Source organism: Mobula birostris, unplaced genomic scaffold (genome assembly GCF_030028105.1).
Source record: "Mobula birostris isolate sMobBir1 unplaced genomic scaffold, sMobBir1.hap1 scaffold_1153, whole genome shotgun sequence".
Taxonomy (NCBI): Eukaryota; Metazoa; Chordata; class Chondrichthyes; order Myliobatiformes; family Myliobatidae; genus Mobula; species Mobula birostris.
In genome coordinates, this window is record NW_027274194.1 from 7438 (window position 1) to 32043 (window position 24606).

At 57.0% G+C, this 24606-nt stretch overlaps 2 protein-coding genes across 2 annotated transcripts in view; one reads left to right on the forward strand and one right to left on the reverse strand.

Annotated features, from left to right (window-relative positions):
- Positions 1-1020: 1020 nt before the first annotated feature.
- On the reverse strand, positions 1021-13760 carry LOC140192310 (FACT complex subunit SSRP1-like). Its single transcript, XM_072249974.1, has 7 exons — positions 13654-13760; positions 10596-10781; positions 5201-5306; positions 4846-5036; positions 2386-2616; positions 1670-1773; positions 1021-1181 (listed from the first exon to the last, which is right to left on the reverse strand). Exons 1-7 carry the CDS (start codon positions 13711-13713, stop codon positions 1049-1051), a joined length of 1011 nt encoding a protein of 336 aa, XP_072106075.1. The 5' UTR covers positions 13714-13760; the 3' UTR covers positions 1021-1048.
- Positions 13761-14611: 851 nt separating this feature from the next.
- The window catches only part of LOC140192311 (uncharacterized), a 32111-nt gene continuing 22116 nt past the window's right edge, over positions 14612-24606 (forward strand). Inside the window, exon 1 of the mRNA XM_072249975.1 lies at positions 14612-14930. The gene's annotated coding sequence lies outside the window, so the exon portion shown is untranslated. The remainder of the gene's footprint in view (positions 14931-24606) is intronic.

The following is a 24606-nucleotide window of genomic DNA, read 5'->3' on the forward strand; positions in this document are numbered from 1 at the left end:
TTTAAAACAGAGAGCGGTGAGGAGACAGACTCACTGCTGGGGTGACGGAGACTGAATTGTTTAAAACAGAGAGCGGTGAGGACACAGACTGACTGCCGGGGTGACGGAGACTGAATTGTTTAAAACAGAGAGCGGTGAGGACACAGACTCACTGCCGGGGTGAGAGAGACTGAATTGTTTAAAACAGAGAGCGGTGAGGACACAGACTGACTGCCGGGGTGACGGAGACTGAATTGTTTAAAACAGAGAGCGGTGAGGACACAGACTTACTGCCGGGGTGACGGAGACTGAATTGTTTAAAACAGAGAGCGGTGAGGACACAGACTCACTGCCGGGGTGACGGAGACTGAATTGTTTAAAACAGAGAGCGGTGAGGACACAGACTCACTGCCGGGGTGAGAGAGACTGAATTGTTTAAAACAGAGAGCGGTGAGGACACAGACTGACTGCCGGGGTGACGGAGACTGAATTGTTTAAAAAAGAGAGCGGTGAGGACACAGACTTACTGCCGGGGTGACGGAGACTGAATTGTTTAAAACAGAGAGCGGTGAGGACACAGACTCACTGCCGGGGTGAGAGAGACTGAATTGTTTAAAACAGAGAGCGGTGAGGACACAGACTCACTGCCGGGGTGAGAGAGACTGAATTGTTTAAAACAGAGAGCGGTGAGGAGACAGACTCACTGCCGGGGTGACGGAGACTGAATTGTTTAAAACAGAGAGCGGTGAGGACACAGACTGACTGCCGGGTGACGGAGACTGAATTGTTTAAAACAGAGAGCGGTGAGGACACAGACTCACTGCCGGGGTGACGGAGACTGAATTGTTTAAAACAGAGAGCGGTGAGGACACAGACTCACTGCCGGGGTGACGGAGACTGAATTGTTTAAAACAGAGAGCGGTGAGGACACAGACTCACTGCCGGGGTGATATCTGCCCCTCACATCAGCCACAGAGCGCGGACTACGGTGGTCGTGTCGGCCTGCGGCCGATCCCTCGCGGGCGTCCACCCTCCACTCCCCCACCGCGCCGACCGGGCACCCCGTCACTCACCCCACGAAGTTCCCGGGGACGGTGATCTTGCGGCTGACCAGCGACTTCATTATGCGACTCACCACCTCGTACAGGGGTCCCGCCATATCCCGGCTCAGCTTCCCGTCGAACTTCTTCGCCACCTCCTCTCTGGGAAAGGAAGTGGGGCCGTGAGGGGTCCCGAAACAAAGCCCCCTCCCCAGCCATCCCACACCACAGAAACAGGCCCCCCCCGGGTCAACTTTACAGTCGACAGTGGGCAGCTCAGCCAGTCCTTTCAGCTTGCGTGTTCTCCATGTCTAAACCTTTCCTACCCGTGTCCCTGTCCGAGTGTCGTCAATGTACCTGCCTCGACCACTCCCTCTGGCAACTCGTTCCACAGACAGACCACCCTCCAAGTGGACAAAATTGCCTTCAGATCTCCTACTGAATCTCACTCTGCACTCTTTCCAGCTTAATGGCATCTTGCGTAATCTCCCCTACTACCGTAAACCGAGTTCCCTCCATCCCTCAACACTCCCCAGCTTTCACGGTGCGTGTCCCACCCTCGTACGCCGAGGTCCCCCTGTCCCTTTACGCTCCCCACCGTTCACGCTGTGTTACAGCCATCACCCACAGTCCCTCTCGCCCACACTCACTCGCTCATGTTCAACGTCAGGCTCAGCTCATCATCCTTGGAGAAAAGCAGAATCAGGAAGTGATACCGGGTCTGTCCTTGTTTGATTGGAGGATCCAGACTGATCTGTAATGCAAGACAGCCAATTGGATCGCAGGATGGCAGTGTGTGATGGGACGGTGCGGAGGGAGATTCGCTCCGTGTCTGACCCCGGGAGTGTGTGATGGGACGGTGCGGAGGGAGATTCACTCTGTGTCTGACCCCGGGAGTGTGTGATGGGACGGTGCGGAGGGAGATTCGCTCTGTGTCTGACCCCGGGAGTGTGTGATGGGACGGTGCGGAGGGAGATTCACTCTGTGTCTGACCCCGGGAGTGTGTGATGGGACGGTGTAGAGGGAGCTTCACTCTGTGTCTGACCCCGGGAGTGTGTGATGGGACGGTGTGGAGGGAGATTCGCTCGGTGTCTGACCCCGGGAGTGTGTGACGGGACGGTGTGGACGGAGATTCACTCTGTGTCTGACCCCGGGAGTGTGTGATGGGACGGTACGGAGGGAGATTCACCCCGTGTCTGACCCCGGGAGTGTGTGATGGGACGGTACGGAGGGAGATTCACCCCGTGTCTGACCCCGGGAGTGTGTGATGGGACGGTGCGGAGGGAGATTCACTCTGTGTCTGACCCCGGGAGTGTGTGTTGGGACGATGCGGAGGGAGCCTCACTCTGTCTGACCCCAGACTCACCACAAAGAACATCTGCCTCTGGTCCTTGTGTGGGAGCAGGAAGAGGCGAAGGACGGTCGTGTAGGGGATCTTGTAGTCGAAGGTCTTTCCGTGAAGGTGCAGGAAGGTGGGATAGATTCGGATGTCGTACCGGCCACGAGGGGTCAGGCACTGGAGCTCCCGGAAGATGCAGAGGGCGTCTCCCGTCGCCTGGATGATGTCGGCCTGTGACAGGACGTTCTGGGAGAAGGCCTGTGGGAGGAGAAGGCCAAGAGTGACACAGGAGGAGGGGGTGGGGTGAGTGAGAGGATCTCACCTTCCCTCCGCTGCAGAGGTCCAGTTCTCTGTGTCTCCCTCACTCACTACACAGACACTTTGTCCCAAGCGTATCCCAGCAACAGTAAATTCCCATCTAAGCCTGTCCCATATCCCCCTCTATGTCTAAACCTTCCCTGTCCGTGTCCCTGTCCGAGTGTTGTTAATGTACCTGCCTCGACTACTTCCTCTGGCAGCTTGTTCCATAGACGAACTACCATCTGGGTGAAAAAGTTTCCTCTTGGTCCCCTATCAAATCTCTTTCTCCGTCTCCTGTGCCCTCTGGTTCCTGATTCCCTGACCCTGGGGGAAAAAGTCTGTGCACATTCACCCTATCTGTGCCCCTCGTGGTTTTACACACCTCTGTAAGGTCACCCCTGCACTCCAGGGAATAAAGTCCCAACCTGCCCGAACTCTCTCTGTAACTCAGTCCCTCGAGTCCCGGCGACATCCTCCTAAATCTCCCTCTGCACTCTTCCCAGCTCGACGGCATCTCTCCCACAGCAGGACGACCAAAACCGAACACAGTACTCCAAGTGCGGCCTCACCGACGTCTTGTACAACTGTGACGTGACCTCCCGTCTCCTGTACTCGGTGCCCTGACCGACGAAGGCCGGCGTGACAAACGTCTTCTTCACCGGCCTGTCTACCTGTGACCCCACTTTCAGAGAACTGTGTCCCCATACCCCTGGGTCCGTCTGTTCTACAACACTCCCCAGGGTCCCTGTCTACCTGTGACCCCACTTTCAGAGAACTGTGTCCCTGTACCCCGAGGACTACAACACTCCCCAGGGTCCCTGTCTACCTGTGACTCCACTTTCAGAGAACTGTGTCCCTGTACCCCGAGATCTCTCTGTTCTACAACACTCCCCAGGGTCCCTGTCTACCTGTGACTCCACTTTCAGAGAACTGTGTCCCTGTACCCCGAGGTCTCTCTGTTCTACAACACTCCCCAGGGTCCATGCCTACCTGTGACTCCACTTTCAGAGAACTGTGTCCCCGTACCCCTGGGTCTCTCTGTTCTACAACACTCCCCAGGGTCCCTGTCTACCTGTGACTCCACTTTCAGAGAACTGTGTCCCCGTACCCCGAGGACTACAACACTCCCCAGGGTCCCTGTCTACCTGTGACTCCACTTTCAGAGAACTGTGTCCCTGTACCCCGAGATCTCTCTGTTCTACAACACTCCCCGGGGTCCCTGTCTACCTGTGAACCCACTTTCAGAGAACTGTGTCCCCGTACCCCTGGGTCTCTCTGTTCTACAACACTCCCCAGGGTCCCTGTCTACCTGTGACTCCACTTTCAGAGAACTGTGTCCCTGTACCCGAGGTCTCTCTGTTCTACAACACTCCCCAGGGTCCATGCCTACCTGTGACTCCACTTTCAGAGAACTGTGTCCCCGTACCCCTGGGTCTCTCTGTTCTACAACACTCCCCAGGGTCCCTGTCTACCTGTGACTCCACTTTCAGAGAACTGTGTCCCCGTACCCCTGGGTCTCTCTGTTCTACAACACTCCCCAGGGTCCCTGTCTACCTGTGACTCCACTTTCAGAGAACTGTGTCCCCGTACCCCTGGGTCTCTCTGTTCTACAACACTCCCCAGGGTCCCTGTCTACCTGTGACTCCACTTTCAGAGAACTGTGTCCCTGTACCCCGAGGTCTCTCTGTTCTACAACACTCCCCAGGGTCCCTGTCTACCTGTGACTCCACTTTCAGAAAACTGTGTCCCTGTACCCCGAGATCCCTCTGTTCTACAACACTCCCCAGGGTCCCTGTCTACCTGTGACACCACTTTCAGAGAACTGTGTCCCTGTACCTCGAGGTCTCTCTGTTCTACAACACTCGCCAGGGTCCCTGTCTACCTGTGACTCCACTTTCAGAGAACTGTGTCCCTGTACCCCTGGATCCCTCTGTCCTACAACACTCCCCAGGGTCCCTGTCTACCTGTGACTCCCACCGTTCACTGTGAAATCGGATCTGCCTTTGCAGAACTTGTGTGAATTAAACTGCATCTGCCACTTGTCGGCCCAGCTGAGTACAATTCCTCTGCTGTTCCTAATCTCCTGCCCCCTCACTCAGCTCTGCAACTCTCACCCTCATTCCCACCCGCCCCCCCCTTACCTCCCTCGCACGCTCTGTCCCCCGCAGACCGCCCGCCCCGCCTCACCTCGACGGGGTCCACGCCGTCCTCCTGTGACGGGGGGACGTAGAAGCGGACCTCCATGAGGGAGACCTGCGCATCGTCGCTCTGGTGGAATTCCAGGGTCACCTCGTTCTTGCCCGTGGTGCACTGCGAGACGTTGGTCAGGGGGATCTCGAAGGCGGTCTGGTCGCCGATGTCGAACGACAGCAGCTGCCCTGCGGAGGTGGTGGGCGGGGGGGGGGGGGGGGGAAAGAGTCAGATACCGGAAACGGCGGAGCCCCCCCCCAGTTCCACCCCTTCACGCACCACACACACACATCTGTCTCCTCCCCGTCACCCCCCACCCTCTCCCGACCCCGTCCCCTGTCCCCGGCCTTACCGCTGAAGCGCGCAGTCCCCCAGTTCCACCCCTTCACACACATGTCCTTCTCCTGCAGTTCCAGCTGGTAATTGCTCCGGAAAAACTCTGCCATCCGGTCAAAATCCTGCGGCGGGAGACGACCATGAGACACAGGAACTTAACTCAGCCGTTCGGCCCATTTAACTCACTGCAAGATCCCACAGTGGCTCATTCACTGTCCCTCTCAACCCCATCCTCCTGCCTGCCCCCCCATAACCTTTGACACCAATGCTCCCGCTAATTTTTAGTCAGTGTGCGCAAAAATCTTATGCCGTGCAATTTTTTTTCCTGCGAGAAATGTATGTGCGCACTGAATGCACACGTGGGACAGTTTACGTAGGTTTACAAAATACTTGACATAAACTGCGCAGAACAACAACAAAATAACACATTTAAGTCACACACACAAAAAAGTTGCTGGTGAACGCAGCAGGCCAGGCAGCATCTCTAGGAAGAGGTACAGTCGACGTTTCAGGCCGAGACCCTTCGTCAGGACTAACTGAAAGAAGAGCTAGTAAGAGATTTGAAAGTAGGAGGGAGAGGGGGAGATCCGAAATGATAGGAGAAGACAGGAGGGGGACGGGATAGAGCCAAGAGCAGGAAAGTTGATCGGCAAAAGGGATATGGGGCTGGAGAAGGGAGAGGATCATGAGACGGGAGGGCCTAGGGAGAAAGAAAAGGGGAGGGAGGGGAAGCCCAGAGGATGGGCAAGAAGTTATAGTGAGAGGGACAGAGGGAGAAAAAAAAGGGGAAAGAAAAAAAACACAATAATAATACATAAATAAATAAGGGTTGGGGTACGAAGAGGCATTAGTGGAAGTTAGAGAAGTCAATGTTCATGCCATCAGGTTGGAGATATTTATTTATTTATTTATTTTAATTTTTATCATATTTCAGTCACTCAGTTATCTTCTCTCTCTCCTGTCTTTGGCATTTACCCATTCTTTGTAAACTCCATCTCAACTAATAGAACGTCCATCGTATTGATAGCTTTTGATTCTCATTAACATATCCAAATAACATTCACCGAAACGGTTTCTCAGCTTGTTTTTCAGTTGATTCATCAGGCTAAAACCTCGCTCACAGTCTGCACGAGACGCCAAGAAAGGTTCCCCCAATCTCCATCAACTGTGCGAGGTCGCCAAACTGTTCATTTTGAAGTACAAATGCCACCATTTGAGCAAAGTTTGAAATCGGTTTGGATTTAATTTTTTCTTGCACGGAAAAGTTGAAATCATTAAACTAACTATTACAATATTTGAAAATCATTATAAGGCATTAACTCAGTGGTCAAAGAACACTGAGGCTGTCTACAAGAAGGGTCAGAGCCGTCTCTATTTCCTGAGGAGACTGAGGTCCTTTAACATCTGCCGGACGGTGCTGAGGATGTTCTACGAGTCTGTGGTGGCCAGTGCGATCATGTTTGCTGTTGTGTGCTGGGGCAGCAGGCTGAGGGTAGCAGACACCAACAGAATCAACAAACTCATTCATAAGGCCAGTGATGTTGTGGGGATGGACCTGGACTCTCTGACGGTGGTGTCTGAAAAGAGGGTGCTGTCCAAGTTGCATGTCATCTTGGACAATGTCTCCCGTCCACTACATAATGTACTGGGTGGGCACAGGAGTACATTCAGCCAGAGACTCATTCCACCGAGATGCAGCACAGAGCGTCATAGGAAGTCATTCCTGCCTGTGGCCATCAAACTTTACAACTCCTCCCTTGGAGGGTCAGACACCCTGAGCCAATAGGCTGGTCCTGGACTTATTTCCTGGCATAATTTACATATTTACATATTACTATTTAACTATTTATGGTTTTATTACTATTTATTATTTATGGAGCAACTGTAACGAAAACCAATTTCCCCCGGGATCTAAAAAGTATGACTATGACTTAACTTGTTTATCGTCAAATGTGAAGTCACAATCTGTAATTGCAGAGAAATCAAAAGCTGACCATTCTTGTACCTCAACTTTGAAGTCCTCTGAGTTTGATAGTTTTCGCTGTCATTCATCTGCACTCAACCGTAATATGTGCAGCACTCCTGTAACGGGTAATGATGGGTTCTGTTGCCTGAGCTTTTGCACGCCGTCCAAATGCGATTTACTTGCCAAATGACGCTTCAAAAAGTCAAGTTTCCAAATATCATCCCACTTCTTTCCGCTAGCAAATTCTCCAGCAACTTTCGCATCACGACAATACAAACAGATAACACAGAACATAGAATAGTACAGCCCAGTACAGGCCCTTCGGCCCACAATGTTCTGCCGACCCTCAAACCCTGCCTCCCATATAAGCCCCGACCTTAAATTCCTCCATATACCTGTCTATTAGTCTCTTAAACTTCACTAGTGTATCTGCCTCCACCACTGACTCAGGCAGTGCATTCCATGCACCAACCACTCTCTGAGTAAAAAACCTTCCTCTAATATCCCCCTTGAACTTCCCACCCCTTACCTTAAAGCCATGTCCTCTTGTATTGAGCAGTGGTGCCCTGGGGAAGAGGCGCTGGCTGTCCACTCTATCTATTCCTCTTATTATCTTGTACACCTCTATCATGTCTCCTCTCATCCTCCTTCTCTCCAGAGTAAAGCCCTAGCTCCCTTCATCTCTGATCATAATCCATACTTTCTAAACCAGGCAGCATCCTGGTAAATCTCCTCTGCACCCTTTCCAATGCTTCCACATCCTTCCTATAGTGAGGCGACCAGAACTGGACACAGTACTCCAAGTGTGGCCTAACCAGAGTTTTATAGAGCTGCATCATTACCTCGTGACTCTTAAACTCTGTCCCTCGACTTATGAAAGCTAACACCCCATAAGCTTTCTTAACTACCCTATCCACCTGTGAGGCAACTTTCAGGGATCTGTGGACATGTACCCCGAGATCCCTCTGCTCCTCCACACTACCAAGTATCCTGATTCCGAATCATACGTAAATATTTCTCGCAGCTGAACGTTCGTGACCTCATGAGCTTTCCGTGTAACAGCTTCTACCATTTTGTTAAGCCATTCAAATTTAAACAAATTTGCAGTTCCTTTGCCCTTCACATCTTTTAAATTCCACATAGTGAATCAACATTTTTTCTAGTAAAAACTCAGTAAGCTATCTACAGGATTTGAAATGAACCTTTGTAAACTGTACGATATGAACACTGTCCGCCAAACGTGGCCGCCGCCGTGATGCAGCTGTACAAACCGGAACAGGATAGGTGAGGTGACATAAATTAGTGACGTGCAGTGGGGTATTTGAAAAACCGACTAACTAGTTAACAGAAACAGTTAGCTAAAAGATTTTCAATAAGTATAATTATTAACGACGACATTATTTTAGGTAACTGACCTCCTGCGCACACATTGGTTTACTTTGTGCGCTGGGTAAAAAATGTGCGTGCGCACAGTTTAGAGGGAACGTTTGACACCCTAATTGAGAATCTATCATCAACCTCGTCCCTTCTACCCGATGCCTCGTCCCCCACAGCCACCTGTCGCAACGAATTCCACAGATTCACCACCATCTGGCTATAGAAATAACTTACTATCGGACGTCCTCTCTATTCTGAGGCTGTGTCCTCTGGTCCTAGACTCCCCCACCATAGGAAACATCTTCTCCACATCCACTCTATCTGTGTCCTCTGGTCCCTGACTCCCCCACTACAGGAAACATCCTCTCCACATCCACTCTATCTGTGTCCTCTGGTCCTAGACTCCCCCACCATAGGAAACATCCTCTCCACATCCACTCTATCTGTGTCCTCTGGTCCCTGACTCCCCCACTACAGGAAACATCCTCTCCACATCCACTCTATCTGTGTCCTCTGGTCCTAGACTCCCCCACCATAGGAAACATCCTCTCCACATCCACTCTATCTGTGTCCTCTGGTCCGAGACTCCCCCACTACAGGAAACATCCTCTCCACATCCACTCTATCTGTGTCCTCTGGTCCTAGACTCCCCCACTACAGGAAACATCCTCTCCACACCCACCCTATCTGTGTCCTCTGGTCCTAGACTCCCCCACTACAGGAAACATCCTCTCCACATCCACTCTATCTGTGTCCTCTGGTCCTAGACTCCCCCATGATAGGAAACATCCTCTCCACATCCACTCTATCTGTGTCCTCTGGTCCTAGGCTCCCCCACTACAGGAAACATCCTCTCCACATCCACTCTATCTGTGTCCTCTGGTCCTAGACTCCCCCACTACAGGAAACATCCTCTCCACATCCACTCTATCTGTGTCCTCTGGTCCTAGACCCCCCCACTACAGGAAACATTCTCTCCACATCCACTCTATCTGTGTCCTCTGATCCTAGACTCCCCCACTATAGGAAACATCCTCTCCACATCCACCCTATCTGTGTCCTCTGGTCCTGGACTCCCCCACTACAGGAAACATCCTCTCCACATCCACTCTATCTGTGTCCTCTGGTCCTAGACTCCCACACTACAGGAAACATCCTCTCCACATCCACTCTATCTGTGTCCTCTGGTCCTAGACCCCCCCACTACAGGAAACATCCTCTCCACATCCACTCTATCTGTGTCCTCTGGCCCTAGACTCCCCCACTACAGGAAACATCCTCTCCACATCCACTCTATCTGTGTCCTCTGGTCCTGGACTCCCCCACTACAGGAAACGTCCTCTCCACATCCACTCTATCTGTGTCCTCTGGTCCTAGACTCCCCCAGCATAGGAAACATTCTCTCCACATCCACTCTATCTGTGTCCTCTGGTCCTGGACTCCCCCACTACAGGAAACGTCCTCTCCACATCCATTCTATATAATCCTTTCAATAGGCAATGGGTTTGACTGAGTGGCCCCCCCAGGCCTCTCCCCACACACAATTCATCATCGTCATTATGTGCCGTGTCATATGACATAAGTGATCACGATCTTTCCATGATTGTGACTGTTCTTGGCACATTTTTCTACAGAAGTGATTTGCCGTTGCCTCCCTCTGGGCAGTTACTTTTTTTTTTACAAGACGGGTGACCCCAGCCATTGTCAATACTCTTTGGAGATTGTTCGCCTGGGGTCAGAGGTCGCCCAACCCGGACTTGTGATCTGCGCCGGCCGCTCATACGACCGTCCACCACCTGCTCCCACGGCTTCTGGTGACCCTGATCGGGCGGCTAAACAGGAGCCACACCTCGCCCGCGGGTGGCCTGCCGGCTTGCGGAGGGAGGATGCGCCTCACACCTCCTTTGGTAGGGACGCATCTCCACTCCGAAATCCGTCTTTCGTCGATAAGGGGGCCCAAAATTGCTCGCGATACTGCAAGTGCGGTCTGGCTTAGAAAGGCTCTGCCCTCCCCGTACTCGTCCCGCATCCCACAGCGCCCGTGGCGGCCTCTCCTCCCCTTGCTCACCGACTCGCGGAAGCCATCGTATTTGTAGAGGCCTCCGCTGTGCAGCTGGAGTTTCAGGCCGTACCCGCGGGCCACCCTCCTCCAGACCCCGTCGCGGACCTCGGACGCGGGGACGCTGTCCACCTTCCCCGTCTTGCTGTTCTTGAAGACTATGTTCTGGCGGCTGAGACGCAGACGTCCGTCCACCTGAATCGCAGCCAGTGGGGCGGGGGGGACGACCGGGACGCAAAGAAACCGTCGCAGCGAGAGAGAGAGAGACAGAGAGAGAAACACATCAGAAAACTGACTGCACAGATTCACATCCTGTCCCCAGACACACTCGAAAACAAACACACACCACCTCACCATGGTGCCACCATTAAGGACCCCCATCACCCAGGCCATGCCTCTTCTCACAGCTAATATCAGGGAGAAGGCTCAGGAGCCTGAATACACACACACACTCAACGATTCAGGCATGGCTTCTTCCCCTCCGCCAGGTTTCTGAACGGCGTTTCTACGATGAACACCACCTCCCAGAAACACAGACTCACTCACACACGGATCTGTAACACTGACGACACACTGTCAGAGTGACCCAGACACCCTCCTCACAGTGACAGGGGTCACACACACTGAACAGTCCCTGTCTCTCACACACACACACAAATCTATAACACTGACACCCCTCCTCACGGTGAGAGGGGTCTTTCCAACACACACAGACTGAGCGGCCCCGGGGCGAGCTGAACCCAGCCGGGCCGCACCAGGGGAACCCAGACACCGACCCACTCCCCCCAGACACAGACTGAGTGATGAGGGAGACCCAGACACAGACTGACGGCCCTGGGGCGAGCTGAACCCGGCCATGGAGACCCAGACACCCCCCCCCAGACACAGACGGACAGACGGCCCCGGGGGGGGGGACCCAGACACAGACAGACGGCCCCGGGGGGACCCAGATGGACGGCCCTGGGGGACCCAGACACAGACGGACGGACCCGGACACGGACAGACGGACCCCCCCGGACACGGACGGACGGACGGCCCCAGGGGGACCCGGACACAGACGGACGGACCCGGGGGGACCCGGACACAGACAGACGGCCCCGGGGGACCCGGACACAGACGGACGGCCCCGGAGGGACCCGGACACAGACGGACGGACCCGGGGGACCCGGACACAGACGGACGGCCCCGGAGGGACCCGGACACAGACGGACGGACCCGGGGGACCCGGACACGGACGGACGGACGGCCCCCGGGGGACCCGGACACAGACAGACGGCCCCGAGGGGACCCGGACACAGACGGACGGCCCCCGGGGGACCCGGACACAGACAGACGGCCCCGAGGGGACCCGGACACAGACGGACGGACGGACCCCCCCGGACACGGACGGACGGACGGCCCCCGGGGGACCCGGACACAGACAGACGGCCCCGGGGGACCCGGACACAGACGGACGGACCCGGGGGACCCGGACACAGACGGACGGACCCGGGGGACCCGGACACAGACGGACGGACCCGGGGGGACCCGGACACAGACGGACGGACCTGGGGGACCCGGACACAGACGGATGGACGGACCCCCCCGGACACGGACGGACGGACGGCCCCCGGGGGACCCGGACACAGACGGACGGACCCGGACACGGACAGACGGACGGACCCGGGGGACTCGGACACAGACGGACGGACACGGACGGACGGACGGACCCGGGGGACCCGGACACAGACAGACGGACCCGGGGGACCCGGACACAGACGGACGGACCCGGGGGACCCGGACACAGACAGACGGCCCCGAGGGGACCCGGACACAGACGGACGGACCTGGGGGACCCGGACACAGACGGACGGACGGACCCCCCCGGACACGGACGGACGGACGGCCCCAGGGGGACCCGGACACAGACGGACGGACGGACCCCCCCGGACACGGACGGACGGACGGCCCCCGGGGGACCCGGACACAGACAGACGGCCCCGGGGGACCCGGACACAGACGGACGGACCCGGGGGACCCGGACACAGACGGACGGACCCGGGGGGACCCGGACACAGACGGATGGACGGACCCCCGGGGGACCCGGACACAGACAGACGCCCCCGGGGGACCCGGACACAGACGGACGGACCCGGGGGACTCGGACACAGACGGACGGACACACGGACCCGGGGGACCCGGACACAGACAGACGGACCCGGGGGACCCGGACACAGACGGACGGACCTGGGGGACCCGGACACAGACAGACGGCCCCGAGGGGACCCGGACACAGACGGACGGACCTGGGGGACCCGGACACAGACGGACGGACGGACCCCCCCGGACACGGACGGACGGACGGCCCCAGGGGGACCCGGACACAGACGGACGGACCCGGGGGACCCGGACACAGACGGACGGACCCGGGGGACCCGGACACAGACGGACGGCCCCGGGGGACCCGGACACAGACGGACGGCCCCGGGGGGACCCGGACACAGACGGACGGACCTGGGGGACCCGGACACGGACGGACGGACCCCCCCGGACACGGACGGACGGACGGCCCCCGGGGGACCCGGACACAGACAGACGGCCCCGAGGGGACCCGGACACAGACGGACGGACCCGGGGGACCCGGACACAGACGGACGGACCCGGGGGGACCCGGACACAGACGGACGGACCTGGGGGACCCGGACACGGACGGACGGACCCCCCCGGACACGGACGGACGGACGGCCCCCGGGGGACCCGGACACAGACGGACGGACCTGGGGGACCCGGACACAGACGGACGGACGGACCCCCCCGGACACGGACGGACGGACGGCCCCAGGGGGACCCGGACACAGACGGACGGACCCGGGGGACCCGGACACAGACGGACGGACCCGGGGGGACCCGGACACAGACGGACGGACCTGGGGGACCCGGACACGGACGGACGGACCCCCCCGGACACGGACGGACGGACGGCCCCCGGGGGACCCGGACACAGACGGACGGACGGCCCCAGGGGGACCCGGACACAGACGGACGGACGGACGGCCCCGGGGCCAGCGGGGTCCCGGCCGGGCCGCACCAGGCTGCCTTTCTGCTCCAGGAACACCTCGTTGTACTCCAGCACGTCGGCCGCCGCCATCTTGTCCCTCCCCCCGCCACCGGAAGTGACGTCGCCCGGCCGCCCGCCACAGCCTTGACCTCTGATTTTCTTCCCCCCCCGCCCACCCGCTCTCTCTCCGATTTCACACACAAAACGGGGCGTTTTTGGAAAAGCCCCGCTCTCCTTTTCTGTTAACACCCCCTCCTCCTCCAATCCTGGGGTGGCGGGGTCAGGGGTCGTTGCTGGGCGTGACGTCACGGCGCTCGCTTCCCCCCCTCCAGCCGCTTTATCCGAGGTGATTTTTTAAAAATATTTTTTTTGCTTTGCGCTGCCAGCTTTGCGTGTTTGTTTTTTTTTCGCTGTTAGTTGTCTCTCCAACCCCTGGTGGGGCCGGTTAGGAGGCGGTGACGTCATCGCCCGCCTGACGGAATGACGCACGCCTCCTGACGTAATGACGCACGCCGCCTTGTTCAGGGGGCTTTTTTAATTCTCTTAATCCTTCCCGGATCTGCACCCCGCCGGGAAGGGTGCTGGCGGATGCAGGGAGGAGTGTCTCTTCCCGCCTTGTCCAGCGGGGGTTTGGGGCCCCCGTCCCTGCGCCTTGTCGTGTTTGTTGTTCCTTTGGGCAGAGAATCATATTTGCGTGCAGAAGAACCTGTTTTTGGTTCAGGGTAGGCGGGGCTTGGCTGGCGTGATGACGTTTCCACCCCCGGGCTGGGCGGTGCGTCGCCGGTGACGTCATATGGGGGCGGGGCGGAGAGTGGCGTCGGTGACGCGGCCCACGGAGGGGGTGTGGCCAGTGAAAGTGTTGGGGGGGCGGGCACATGCAAATAGGCCGCTCCGGGGTGGGGGGGGGGGCGGGCAAGAGAAGGGAGCCGAGGCACGTCAGCGGTGGGCGGTGAGGATGCAGATGAGGTGGGCGGTGCTATGCAAATGAAGGGCGTGGCCACGCCCCCCCGGCTAGGCGGGGCGGCTCCCGTCCCGTCCCGTCCCGGAGCCCCGGAGTTGCGCCGCCGTCCAGCAGCCGAGGGAGCGCCGTGTGTCTGTGTGTGTCCGCTCCGCCGGCCGAGGGAGCGCCTCCACCCCTCCCACCCCGTCCCGTGTCTGTGTGTGAGTGTGCCCGCTCCGCCGCCCGAGGGAGCGCCCGGGCTCCGCCTGCAGGGCAAGGACGGGCCGAGTGGACGCCGGCCGGAGCAAGCCATCGGCAGGGCGGCTGGTCCGTCCCGGATAGGACATCGGCGGAGGGGGGCGAGGAGGTGAGAGGGGCGAAGTTGCCTCGGAGTCGGGGCGGGTGAGGGGTGCGGTAACTGGGAGAGAGGGCAGGGGGAGCGTGGGAGGAGGTGGAGAGGAAGGAGAAAGCTGGAGGGAGTGAAGAACAGGGAGAGGGGAAGAATTAAGGAGGGGATTGAAAGGTGAGGGAGGGAGAGGGATGGGGAGGGGTTCAGAGGGATTGAGGGGTGGCAGTGACTGAGTGGGGAGGGAGGGTGAGGGAGGTGGACGGGCGAAGGGGTTGAGTGAGGAGGTGGAGGGCGGGAGGAAGGGAGAAGGAGGATGGGAGGGAGGGCAAGAGGACTTGGAGAGGTGAGTGACCTGGAAGGAATGGACTGGGAGAGGGAAATGGAGGAGGAGGAGGGCAGAGAAAGGGTCACTCCGCACGGAAATGAGGCCACTCAGCCTGACCTGGCTGTGCTGGCCGCCCTGGACCTGTCCCAATTGCCCACGTTGTCCCCCAAATCCAGGCATGCCCTCGCTTGGCAGCCTTTTTCCCGAATCATTTCCTGTCCGTTGCCCTTCCGGTGGGGCGAGGGTGGAGGTTTTGCTGAGGTCAGCGTTTGCCAACTCTACTTGTCTGGCTAGACACAGAAAGATCCCAGCCCCAGGAAGGGGTGGGGGGGAGGGTGACCCTGTCTGGTCATCTGATGCTTCTGGAAATTGGAAATTTAACCAATTTCCCCCGGGATCAGTTAAGTATGACAATGACTATGCCTCTCCCCCACATCTCTATGTGTCTCCCCTCCCTCCCTCTCTTCCCCATCTGATTGTCTCTCCCTTTTCCTCTCCCTCTCCTTCCCATCTGTCTCTCTCTGTCCCTCCCAGCCCCAGGTTCACTCCAAACAGAGACGGTGGGGGGGGGGGGGGCGTGACACTGAGACGGCAGAAAACTCTCACCGGCGGGGGGATAGGAGGCAGGGAGGGGGCAGAGTGGACTTGGAGCCTGGGAGAGCCGGATGGGGGGAGGGAAGAAGAGCTGACGATGGGGTTTGAGAGCAGTGGACTTTCGTACAGCGGTTTACACACAGGCACTCTCACACAATTCGGAGATAACAGTTAATTATTAAACGCCGGACTGGATTTGTTCACAGAGGCCATGTGCAGTACAGAAACAGAAAGAGGCACGCACGGACCCACACACTCAGGCATGCACACGCGCGCAGACGGACATGCACACGCATGCACTCAAACGCGCACACATGCAGACACAGATGTGCTCATGCACACAGACAGACGCGCGTGCTCATGAACACAGGTGTGCACACACACAGACTCGTGCAGATATTTGCACGTACGCAGTCTGGCCTCAGTCCTCTATCATGCACTGGAAGATGGGTGGTTGGTGGTGCTGTGGACAGTTCAGGTACCTCTCTTCCCCCCCCCACCCCCCAAGGACACGGTGGGCTGCAGATCCAGGGAGAAAGGTGGCAAATGCAGTTAAATAGTGAGAGTTGTCCATAAAACCTGGTTGTCCTACCGAGAGGTAGACAGGGTGGAAAAGAAGCTGCAATTAATCAGTTAGCAGATGTCTCCACAACAGCTGATGTCATTTCCAGTGAGGACGATTATCGTGATTTACTGGGGGGGGGGGGGGGAGGGGGAACCGCGATCAGCTGGGCCAAGATACGGCAAACACAGTTTAATTCAGATGAGTGTGAGGTGTTGTGTTTGGGGAAGTCAGATCCAGGATGTGAATTTAACAGTGCACAGTAGGACCCTGGGGAGTGTTGTAGAACAGAGAGACCTCGGGGTACAGGGACACAGTTCTCTGAAAGTGGAGTCACAGGTAGACAGGGACCCTGGGGAGTGTTGTAGAACAGAGAGACCTCGGGGTACGGGGACACAGTTCTCTGAAAGTGGAGTCACAGGTAGACAGGGACCCTGGGGAGTGTTGTAGAACAGAGGGACCTCGGGGTACAGGGACACAGTTCTCTGAAAGTGGGGTCACAGGTAGACAGGGACCCTGGGGAGTGTTGTAGAACAGACGGACCCAGGGGTACGGGGACACAGTTCTCTGAAAGTGGGGTCACAGGTAGACGGGGACCCTGGGGAGTGTTGTAGAACAGAGAGACCTCGGGGTACGGGGACACAGTTCTCTGAAAGTGGGGTCACAGGTAGACAGGGACCCTGGGGAGTGTTGTAGAACAGAGGGACCTCGGGGTACAGGGACACAGTTCTCTGAAAGTGGGGTCACAGGTAGACAGGGACCCCAGTGAGTGCTGTAGAACAGACGGACCCAGGGGTACGGGGACACAGTTCTCTGAAAGTGGGGTCACAGGTAGACAGGGACCCTGGGGAGTGTTGTAGAACAGAGGGACCTCGGGGTACGGGGACACAGTTCTCTGAAAGTGGGGTCACAGGTAGACAGGCCGGTGAAGAAGACGTTTGTCACGCCGGCCTTCGTCGGTCAGGGCACCGAGTACAGGAGACGGGAGGTCACGTCACAGTTGTACAAGACGTCGGTGAGGCCGCACTTGGAGTACTGTGTTCGGTTTTGGTTGTTCTGCTGTGGGAGAGATGCCGTCGAGCTGGGAAGAGTGCAGAGGGAGATTTAGGAGGATGACGCCGGGACTCGAGGGACTGAGTTACGGAGAGAGGTCGGGCAGGTTGGGACTTTATTCCCTGGAGTGCAGGGGTGACCTTACAGAGGTGTGTTAAACCACGAGGGGCACAGATAGGGTCAGTGTGCACAGACTTTTCCCCAGGGTCGGAGAATCAGGAACCAGAGGGCACAGGTTTAAGATGGGGGGGTGGGGGGGGGGGAAGGAATCTTTTTCACCCAGGTGGTAGTCCGTCTGTGGTCCGAGCTGCCAGAGGAAGTGGTCAAGGCAGGTACATTAACGACACTTGGACAGGGACACAGATAGGAAAGGTTTAGAGGGATACAGACAGATCAGTTTTGCTGTTCTGCCACAGTTTGGTGGGGCGGAAGGACTTTTTCTTGTGTTGAGTCTGGTTCACATTTGCAAATCCTAAATCTCGGGTGTGTCTTTGAGTGTGCGCTCTCTCTCTCGCTCTCTCTCTCTCTCACTCTCTCTCGCTCTCTCTCTCTCCCTCTCTCTCTCTCTCTCTGTCTCTCATGCTCGATGTGACTCAGTGAATTCTCATCGCAAAACCGTTCCAGAGAGATTTGGGATCAGTCAGCAGAGGAAATGGTGGGGAGAGTGTGTGTGCTCCCACAGGGAGTGAAACCACAGGTGGGGGCATATCTGAGTGCAGACAGTGGGGGTGAACAGGAAGTTCTGTTGCCCTCCATTACAGGCTGGTATCTGATCCAGGGGTTCAGGGGGTTTATATATAGAATAACAGATTCCCGGCAGTGGGTTACAAACTGGGATCTAATCCAGGGGTTCTCGGGGTTTTTATATAGACGAACAGATCCCTGGGAGTAGGTTACAGACTGGGATCTAATCCAGGGGTTCGGGGGGGGGGGCGGGGGTTATATATGTACCCCGTGGATTCAGGTTCATTGGGTCACAGGGTTGGTACATATTGGCCCAATTAAGCGGCTTGCCCAGGTCGTGGAAGTTTCACAGTTAGAAAGGTCAAGCTGAGGAATAAATCCCATTTTAAGATGAAATACCGAACAAATCAGACCACTGTCAATACTACCGCAGTACCAGAAAACTGTGCATTGGTTCCTGACGGTTATCGACAGAGGAATTCACACAGAGTACGCCGTTGTGTTCTTTTGACTGACTGTGAATGAACTCAATTAGCGCAGGCGCCCTGTACCGATAATGCTCTGCCTCCCTTCAATGCTTTCGACGACGGCACCCTCCAAATCTTCCTTTTCATTGGAACATTCAAGGTGATTGACGTTACCTTCAAACTATTCGTAGTTGCTGACTTGTTGAATTAGTGAAATCATTTCATTTTCACTCCCGGTCGTTCCTGGCATCACCAAGCCCGAATATTTGAAACTGCGGTGAGCAAAGTTATCTTACTACTGACTTCTCACCAACTATCAGTGACAAAAATCACTGCTTTTTGAACACAAATACCTGTAACTGAGACTTTTTCAAAACTGTTTGCTCTGAGCACAGTTCAGAGCACGCTCTGATGATCACACAAATACAAGCAACGCTCGTTGGAACCTGTTTGGCGGCAGTCTCCTGACCCGATTAAGCGGCACAGCATCCCGAATAAGCGAAGAGAATCCCAGCTACTTTCTCCATTAGTTTTTGTTCTTTTAAGAGTTGTCCCAAATAAACCGACGGCCAAGTTAACTGGAATTCACTGTGTATAAAATAGCAGGACCCTGGGAGTGGGTGACAGACTGAGATCTGATCCAGGGGTTCGAGGGGGTTTATATATAGAATAACAGATCCCCGGGAGTGGGTTACAGGCTGGGATCTAATCCAGGGGTTCGGGGGGGTTTATATATAGAATAACAGATCCCCGGGAGTGGGTTACAGACTGGGATCTAATCCAGGGGTTCGGGGGGTTTATATATAGAATAACAGATCCCTGGGAGTGGGTTACAGACTGGGATCTAATCCAGGGGTTCGGGGGGGGGTTTATATATAGAATAGCAGATCCCCGGGAGTGGGTTACAGACTGGGATCTAATCCAGGGGTTCGGGGGTTTATATATAGAACAACAGATCCCCGGGAGTGGGTTACAGACTGGGATCTAATCCAGGGGCTCAGGGGGGTTTATATATAGAATAACAGATCCCCGGGAGTGGGTTACAGACTGAGATCTGATCCAGGGGTACGAGGGGGTTTATATATAGAACAACAGATCCCCGGGAGTGGGTTACAGGCTGGGATCTAATCCGGGGGTTCGGGGTGGGTTTATAGATAGAATAACAGATCCCCGGGAGTGGGTTACATCCCTCAATCAGTCAGGGGGTTTGGTGTGAGGGTGTTGTAGTTTGGAATGACTGGTGTTTGGGAAGTGCTGTGCAGGCTGGGAACGTTCCAGCTCTCTGCCTGGTTATGCAAAGTGTAACACATCCCTGTGAGTGACTCATATGCTGGAAATTTAAGTTGAAACTGGGAGTTTTGGTCAGATAATTTGGCAACGATGGCTGGACTTTCAGGCTGAACAAGTTTTTTTTTTCAACTGCTCAACCTTAACTCAATATCTCACAGTCGTCATCGCTCCACACCGTCCCATCACACACTCCCGGGGGTCAGACACAGAGTGAGTCTCCCTCCACACCGTCCCATCGCACATTCCCAGGGGTCAGACACAGAGCGAATCTCCCTCCACACCGTCCCATCACACACTCCCGTGGTCAGACACAGAGTGAATCTCCCTCCACACCGTCCCATCACACACTCCCGGGGTCAGACACAGAGTGAATCTCCCTCCGCACCGTCCCATCACACACTCCCGGGGTCAGACACAGAGCGAATCTCCCTCCGCACCGTCCCATCACACACTCCCGGGGTCAGACACAGAGCGAATCTCCCTCCACTCCGTCCCATCACACACTCCCGGGGTCAGACACAGAGTGAATCTCCGTCCACACCGTCCCATCACACACTCCCGGGGTCAGACACACAGAGTGAATCTCCCTCCACGCCGTCCCATCACACACTCCCGTGGTCAGACACAGAGTGAATCTCCCTCCACACCGTCCCGTCACACACTCCCGGGGTCAGACACAGAGTGAATCTCCCTCCGCACCGTCCCATCACACATTCCCGAGGGTCAGACACAGAGTGAGTCTCCCTCCGCACCGTCCCATCACACACTCCCGGGGGTCAGACACAGAGTGAGTCTCCCTCTGCACCGTCCCATCGCACATTCCCGGGGGTCAGACACAGAGTGAATCTCCCTCCACACCGTCCCATCAGACACTCCCCGGGGTCAGACACAGAGTGAATCTCCCTCCGCACCGTCCCGTCACACACTCCCGGGGTCAGACACAGAGTGAATCTCCCTCCGCACCGTCCCATCGCACATTCCCGGGGGTCAGACACAGAGTGAATCTCCCTCCGCACCGTCCCATCACACATTCCCGAGGGTCAGACACAGAGTGAGTCTCCCTCCGCACCGTCCCATCACACACTCCCGGGGTCAGACACAGAGTGAATCTCCCTCCACACCGTCCCGTCACACACTCCCGGGGTCAGACACAGAGTGAACCTCCCTCCGCACCGTCCCATCACACACTCCCGGGGTCAGACACAGAGTGAGTCTCCCTCCGCACCGTCCCATCACACACTCCCGGGGTCAGACACAGAGTGAATCTCCCTCCACACCGTCCCGTCACACACTCTCGGGGTCAGACACAGAGTGAATCTCCCTCCACACCGTCCCGTCACACACTCCCAGGGGTCAGACACAGAGTGAATCTCCCTCCACACCGTCCCATCACACACTCCCGGGGTCAGACACAGAGTGAATCTCCCTCCGCACCGTCCCGTCACACACTCCCGGGGTCAGACACAGAGTGAATCTCCCTCCGCACCGTCCCATCACACACTCCCGGGGTCAGACACAGAGTGAATCTCCCTCCGCACCGTCCCATCACACACTCCCGGGGTCAGACACAGAGTGAATCTCCCTCCGCACCGTCCCATCACACACTCCCGGGGTCAGACACAGAGTGAATCTCCCTCCACACCATCCCATCACACACTCCCGGGGTCAGACACAGAGTGAATCTCCCTCCGCACCGTCCCGTCACACTCTCCCGGGGTCAGACACAGAGTGAATCTCCCTCCGCACCGTCCCATCACACACTCCCGGGGTCAGACACAGAGTGAATCTCCCCCCGCACCGTCCCATCACACACTCCCGGGGTCAGACACAGAGTGAATCTCCCTCTGCACCGTCCCGTCACACTCTCCCGGGGTCAGACACAGAGTGAATCTCCTTCCACACAGTCCCGGGGTGAGACGCACAGGGTGAGGCTCCCTCCCATGGGAGAGCAGTTCTAGAGCTGAGATGTGAAAGGGTTTGAGCAGTTTAGCCGTTGACTGTTGAGGGAGTGCCGGCTGATGCATTTGGCAGTGCTCCAGCGTAAACAATGTAAACCAGGCTCCCTGTCCGTGTCCCCAGCCGCCACCTCTCTCACCCTCCCTCTGCCCCCGCCAATCTCCCGCCGTAAAGTCTCCCTCCTTTCCCTCACTCCACCCACACACCCTCCTCCTCAACCTCTCGCCTCCATCTCCCCTCTCTCTCCCCCCTGCCCTACCCCAGCCTCTCCCATTCTTCCCCCCTCCTGCATCTCGTCTGCTTCTCCCTCGCCCCCGTCTCCCCATCTCTCTCCACACTCTCTCTCCCTCCTCCCTCTATCCCCCTCTCTCTCCCTCCCCCTCTCTCTCCCTCCCCCTCTCTCTCCCTCCTCCCCAATCTCTCTCCCTCCCCCCCTCTCTCTCTCTCTGTCTCTCTGTCTCTCTCTGTCTCTCTGTCTCTCTCTCTCTCTGTTTCTCTCCCTCTGTGTCTCTCTCCCTCCCCCCCTCTCTCTCTGTCTCTGTCTCTCTCTCTCTCTGTTTCTCTCTCTCTGTCTCTCTCTCTGTCTCTCTCTCTCTGTCTCTGTTTCTCTCTCTCTCTGTTTCTCTCTCTCTCTCTCTCTCTCTGTTTCTTTCTCTCTCTCTCTCTCTGTTTCTTTCTCTCTCTCTCTCTCTCTTTCTCTTTCCCAGATGTCACCACAGCTGGTTTGAATCGTTGAGTTGGCAAAGCTGATGGAATCTGGCCCTGTGATGTCAGTGTCTCTGTCGGCTCTCAACGCGAACGCCTGCTGCCGCTCCTCCCTCCCTCCCTCCCTCCCTCTCTCTCTCTCTCCCTCCCTCGCTCCTTCCCTCCTCGCTCCACCTCCCTCTGCACAGCCGGACTGCTGCCAATTAACTCTCAGTTCTCCGGCCGGCCGTGTGGGGACGCCACCCGTCTCTGCTCGTCTGCTGTGCGTCTCTGCGAGCCTCACCTCGAACGCAGGCCCTCTAGGTGTGAGATGTCCCCCCCCACCGGGCGTCTGCCCGACCTTATAGGGGCACAGGATGACGAGAGGCATTGATGGTGTGGATAGTCAGGGGCGTTTTCCCCCAGGGCTGAAGTGGCCAGCACGAGAGGGCACAGCTTTAAGGTGCTGGGAGGTAGGTACAGAGGAGATGTCAGGGGTAAGTTTTTTAACTCAGAGAGTGGTGAGTGTGTGGAATGGGCTGCCAGCAACAGTGATGGAGGCGGATATGATAGGGTCTTTTAAGAGCCTCTTAGATAGGTACACGCACCTTAGAAATGTAGAGGGGTATGAGTGGGCCTGGGTAATTTCTAAAGCAGGGACGTGTCCGGCACAGCTTTGTGGGCCGAAGGGCCTGTAATGTGCTGTCGGTTTTCCATGTTTCTGCCTGCGCCTCTCAGAAACGTGTACATCTCTTCCTCGGCCTCGGACGCCGCGATGAAAACGACCCCAGTTCGCCTGGGGCCCTCCAACCGGGGCAGCAGCCCCCCCCCCCCCACACCCCGCACCCTCCCGGTAACGGGGTGACCCCAGCCGCACTCAGTCCACCCGCGAGTTTCATCATGGCTTCGCCGTCCCGCACCAGCGCCCCCACCGACAGAGCCAGGCATGCCGGGCACTGCTTTTACTTCACGGTCTCCCCGTGCGGCCGCTTTCGGTGGGGGGGGGGGTGGTGGAGACCGTGGACTGAGGCCCCCGCGATCTCTCTCTCCACACGTAGACCCTCACTCTGTGCTGAGGCAAACCCTCCCTCCTGCGCTCACAACCCCCCCCCCACCCCACCTCAAAGATCGGTGGCCTTGAGGGGGTCAGCCCAAGGATCGGTTGTGGATCCGGGCAGAGAGACAGCAGACGCAGTTAAATGCGAGGGGGGTTGCCAGACCACGCGAGGGCCCCCTACAGGCAGGCAGGGCGGAGACAGTGTTTTAAAACCACGTGAGGGTCCGTGACGGGTGGAGACGATGTTTTAAACCACATGGGGGTTCGTGACGGGCGGAGACGATGTTTTAAACCACGTGGGGGTCCGTGACGGGTGGAAATGGTGTTTAAAACCAAGTGGGGGTCCGTGACGGGTGGAGACGATGTTTTAAACCACGTGGGGGTCCGTGACGGGTGGAGACGATGTTTTAAACCACGTGGGGGTCCGTGACGGGTGGAGATGGTGTTTTAAACCACGTGGGGGTCCGTGACGGGTGGAGACGATGTTTTAAACCACGTGGGGGTCCGTGACGGGTGGAGACGGTGTTTTAAACCACGTGGGGGTCCCCGACAGATGGAGACGCTGTTTAAATCCACGCGGGGGTCCGTGACGGGTGGAGATGATGTTTTAAACCACGTGGGGGTCCGTGACGGGTGGAGACGGTGTTTTAAACCACGTGGGGGTCCGTGACGGGCAGAGACGATGTTTAAATCCACGTGGGGGTCCGTGACGGGCGGACACGATGTTTTAAACCACATGGGAGTCCGTGACGGGCGGAGACGATGTTTTAAACCACGTGGGGGTCTGTGAAGGGCGGAGACGATGTTTAAATCCACGTGGGGGTCTGTGTCGGGCGGAGACGATGTTTAAATCCACGTGGGGGTCCGTGACGGGCGGAGACGATGTTTTAAACCATGTGGGGGTCCGTGACGGGCGGAGACGATGTTTAAAACCACGTGGGGGTCCGTGACGGGCGGAGACGATGTTTAAATCCACTTGGGGGTCCGTGACGGGGCGGAGACGATGTTTTAAACCACATGGG